At 40.5% G+C, this 4,539-nt stretch overlaps 1 protein-coding gene across 1 annotated transcript; it reads left to right on the top strand.

The window, feature by feature from the left end:
* Positions 1–1,178: 1,178 nt before the first annotated feature.
* Cd180 (CD180 molecule) lies at positions 1,179–2,677 on the top strand. The gene has a single exon (XM_026390874.2). The coding sequence runs from the start codon at positions 1,179–1,181 to the stop codon at positions 2,586–2,588; it is 1,410 nt and encodes a 469-aa protein (XP_026246659.2). The 3' UTR covers positions 2,589–2,677.
* Positions 2,678–4,539: the final 1,862 nt, after the last annotated feature.

Below are 4,539 nucleotides of genomic sequence, written 5' to 3'. Positions count from 1 at the left end.
GGCCCCACATGTTCATGACTTCTGCACCCCCTGCAATAGTTCAATGACTTCCACTTGTGACTTTCCACTTGAGTTTCTGCAAAGTGGAAGAAAGCACACACCAATAGCACTGTTTAATCTTTACAATCACCTCTGTGGGGTGCCAATTAATATTACTACCCATTTCTGCAGTTAGATGCAGAAACTATCAGTGTGTGTGTGTGCGTAAGTGTGTGTGTTTAATCCAGTACTTTAAGATGCAGGACCAGGATGGATTTCTCTTAACTTCTAGCATTCTATAGTTCAATGGAACATTTTTACATACATCATTTGACATACAATAATTCTACAAAATAGTCATTATTTTTGTATTTCATAGATGAAAGAGGGAGGCTGAGTGTAGCATGTAGCACATGCCTAACATGTGTAATGGCATAGGCTCAATCTCCAGCAACTCTTTCTTCCCCCGAAATAGGCTTTAACTTGCCAAGGATGCCAAGGATAAATACATACATGTATTATCTATTATAAATTACATATGGCATATTTTATATTACTTAATATAATAAATCACAGTTTGGTTTTGCCTACAAAAAATATCAAACCACTAATTGTTCCTTAGAATACAAATATAAACCTCTGAGTGTTCTATCTAAATAGGAAAGACAGACATCTGGAATAAATTCCAAATCAGAGCTCTCAGTACTAGGACTATTCATTAATTATCTTGACAGGCCATCTGTGGGTATGGAAGAAAGTTTTTTGTGTTGGATAACATATAGTGTTTTATGGTATACAAAAGATGGCTTTGGGAATGTGGTGACAGCATTTTCCCTTTTTTTTCTAATTAATCATTGTTAAATACAATTATCTTTTCAAGGTGCCAGATTAACTGGATACATGATGACACTTTCCAAAGCCATCATCAGTTGAGCACACTGATATTAACTGGAAACCCTCTGATATTCATGGCAGAAACAGCATTTAACGGGCCCAAGTCACTGAAGCATTTGTTCTTAATTCAAACAGGAATATCCAGTCTTGAGTTTATCCCACCTCACAATCTGGAAAACTTGGAAAGTTTGCATCTGGGGAGCAACCATATTTCTTCCATTAAGCTCCCAAATGATTTCCCAGCAGGGAATCTGAAAGTCTTGGATTTTCAGAATAATGCTATACACTACTTTTCTAGAGAAGATATGAACTCTCTGAAGCAAGCCACCAACCTAAGTCTTAACTTCAATGGCAATGACATTAAAGGTATTGAGCCTGGGGCTTTCAGTTCACAATTCTTCCAAAGCTTGAACTTTGGAGGGACTCGTGACTTGTCTGTCATATTCAATGGTCTACGGAACTCTACTATTCAATCTCTCTGGTTGGGGACATTTGAGGACATTGATAACCAATATCTAAGTTCAGCCACATTTCAGGGTCTTTGTGACACATCTGTTGAGAGCATCAACCTGCAAAAGCATCATTTCTCTGACTTCTCCTCCACCACGTTTCGATGCTTTGCCCAACTCCAGAATCTGGATCTAACAGCCACTCACCTGCAAGAATTACCCTCTGGGATTGAGGGTATGAACTCACTCAAGAAATTAGTTCTCAATGTAAATAAATTTGACCAATTGTGTCAAATCAATGCTGCCAATTTCCCCTCCCTTACACACCTCTATGTCAAAGGCAACATGAAGAAGCTTCACCTCGGTACTGGCTGCTTAGAAAAACTAGAGAATCTTCAGAAACTTGATTTAAGCCACAGCGGCATAGAAGCTTCTGATTGCTGCAATCTGCAGCTCAAAAATCTTCCCCGACTGCAAAGTCTAAACCTGAGCTACAATGAGCTCATTGGTTTTCAGAGGGAGGCATTCCAAGCATGTCCTCAGCTAGAGATCTTGGATTTGTCATTTACCCACTTACATGTGAGTGCACCACAAAGTCCTTTCCAAAACCTTCATCACTTGAAGATTCTGAATCTCTCTCATAGCTTCCTTGATACCAGCAATCAGCTTCTTCTAGCAGGCCTGCCAGACCTTCGGCATCTGAACTTACGGGGGAATCGTTTTCAAGATGGGAGTATCCCGAAGAACAACCTACTTCAGACAGTGGGAAGCTTGGAGATTCTGGTGTTATCCTCCAGTGACCTCTTGTCCATAGACCAGCAGGCCTTCCACAGCCTTGATAAAGTGAGTCACGTAGACTTAAGTCACAATAATCTGACATCAAATAGCATTGATGCTCTTAGCCATCTTAAGGGGATCTACCTCAATTTGGCTGCTAATGCTATTGGCATTATCTCACCCCATCTCCTCTCCATCCTGTCCCAGCAGAGCACTATTAATTTAAGTCACAATCCCCTGGACTGCACGTGCTCAAACATTCACTTTTTAACATGGTACAAAGAAAACCTGCAAAAACTTGAGGACTTGGAGGAGACTGTGTGCGCAAATCCCCCATCACTACAGGGAGTTCAACTGTCTGATGTCCAGCTGTCCTGTGGAATTACCCCCGTGGGAATTTTATTTCTAACAGTATTTTTCCTCTTGGTCTCCATTCTACTCATTTTCGCAATTAAATTCTTTCTCAGGTGGAAATACCAACACATTTAGTGCTGAAGGCTTCTAGAGAAGGCAAACAGAACGTGTTAGGCACAACTGCCTTAACTGGAGAAATAGTTGGATGTGGGTAACCAGACTCTTCAGACCAGCTCCTGGTGTTGGGCTGGGATTGACTGTGCTTTTTAAGTTTTTTACTCTTTTACTTTTATTTTGTTTTGTGTTGTTTTGGGGTTTTTTTGTTTTGTTTTGTTTTTTTGAGCTTCTTACCCTTATGAGTCCTTCATGGCAGGTAAACTGACTGGGGCCAGAGGACCCTACTATGGGAGGCACCTTACCACCTATTTCCTCCCATGGAAGATGACTGAAGTTGGGGAGGGAGCCTTGGCAATGCCACCTGCCTTCCACTCACTCAGAGACCTCACAGAACCTCATCCCTGGAAGGAGATCACCATCCCCATAACTTGGCAATGCTGAGGCCAACCCTATCCACTTGTACTTTCTCCCATAACTCAGTCATTGTGCTTGAGTCAAAATTCTCAATAATGTAGCCATTTGGAAAACTTAGTCCAGGGCAAAGTCTCATTGAATATTTTAAATGAAAAAAAAAGAAAAATGCATCCTGGGCATGGTAATGTACACATGTAATCCCAGTGGCCTGGGAGGCTGAGACAGGAGGATGGTAAGTTTGAGTCCAGCCTCAGCAACTAAGCAAGACCCTGTCTCAAAATAAGAAACAAAAAGGGCTGAGGATGTTCAGTGGTTAAGTGCCCCAGGGTTCAATCTCTTGTATCAAAAAATGAAACAAAATAAAACAAACAAAAAAAAGAATTTAAAAGACTGAAAAATGAATTGTACTTTCAAATAGACTCCATTAATCTACTAAGTCCTTAGGTTTCTAGGTCTTGATAATGCCTCTGGAATGAAAATAACTACAAAAAAAAAAAACACACCAAACAAAACAAACAAATAAACAAACAAGAAACATTCCTTTACCCCTTAATCCCTGAGGTCTAGGATTTTATTCACCTCCATCCTTCACCTTCACTGCCTGTCTGGTGTTCTGGCTTTTATGTGGTAGATCTCACTTAGTAATGGGCTACGGTCCAAAATGCTCTTCTTGTCTAGGTGTCTAGTCCTCAGAAGCCTCTTTCCCATGGAATGATAAGATAAATGGTGACTGGTTCCCAGACTGGTCCTCAAACATCTATTTATCTCAGAGAGCATGCTTACATGAAAACTAGTTAGGAACACAGTAAAGCTGGCTTCGTGACCGTTTCTGTTGAGGCTGAGGGTGTCAGTGAAGGTCGTGCCAACAATAGACACTGGACAAAGTCATTGAGTACAAATAGACAAAGAGGATGAAGAAGGTGGCAGTGTCAACACTGAGACCTTCCCCAGGCCCACTGAGTCCCATTCAACTGGGCCTTGCCCTTCTGAGGCTGGATTATTGGACGAGCTTGCTGGGAGCTCTTGTACTCAGCTGCTGCTTTTATAGCCTGCTTCCTCCTCCTCCACATCCATGGATTCAAGCAACTGCAGATGGACAATATTTGAAAAAAAAAAAAAAAAAAACCTCCAAGTGTACAGAATATGCACAGAAAATTTTCATGTCCTTGTTCCCTAAGCAATATAGCACAACAATTGTTTACCTAGTACTAATATTGTTTGGGATGTTTATAAGTAATCTAGAGATGATTTAAAGTGTATGGGAAGATGCGTGTAGGTTATCTGAAAATATTGTGCCATTTTATATAAGGAACTCAAGCATCTGGGGATTCTGGAATCTGTGAGAGGTCCTGGAACCAATCCTCTATAGAAACCAAAGAGTGACTGCATAAGGGCTCGATTAAGTTCTACTATCAATTTTTAGGTCAAAGAGAGTATCATTCTGAAATTCTGCTTGGATATCAAAGTAAAAGTTGATCAATTTTAATATCCAATCCGAAATTTTTTTGCCCTTAGACTAAAGGCATAATAGTGGGACATGATCATGGAATGTGGG

Source organism: Urocitellus parryii, chromosome 1, assembly GCF_045843805.1.
Source record: "Urocitellus parryii isolate mUroPar1 chromosome 1, mUroPar1.hap1, whole genome shotgun sequence".
NCBI lineage: Eukaryota > Metazoa > Chordata > Mammalia > Rodentia > Sciuridae > Urocitellus > Urocitellus parryii.
This window is presented reverse-complemented; position numbering and strand designations above follow the sequence as displayed.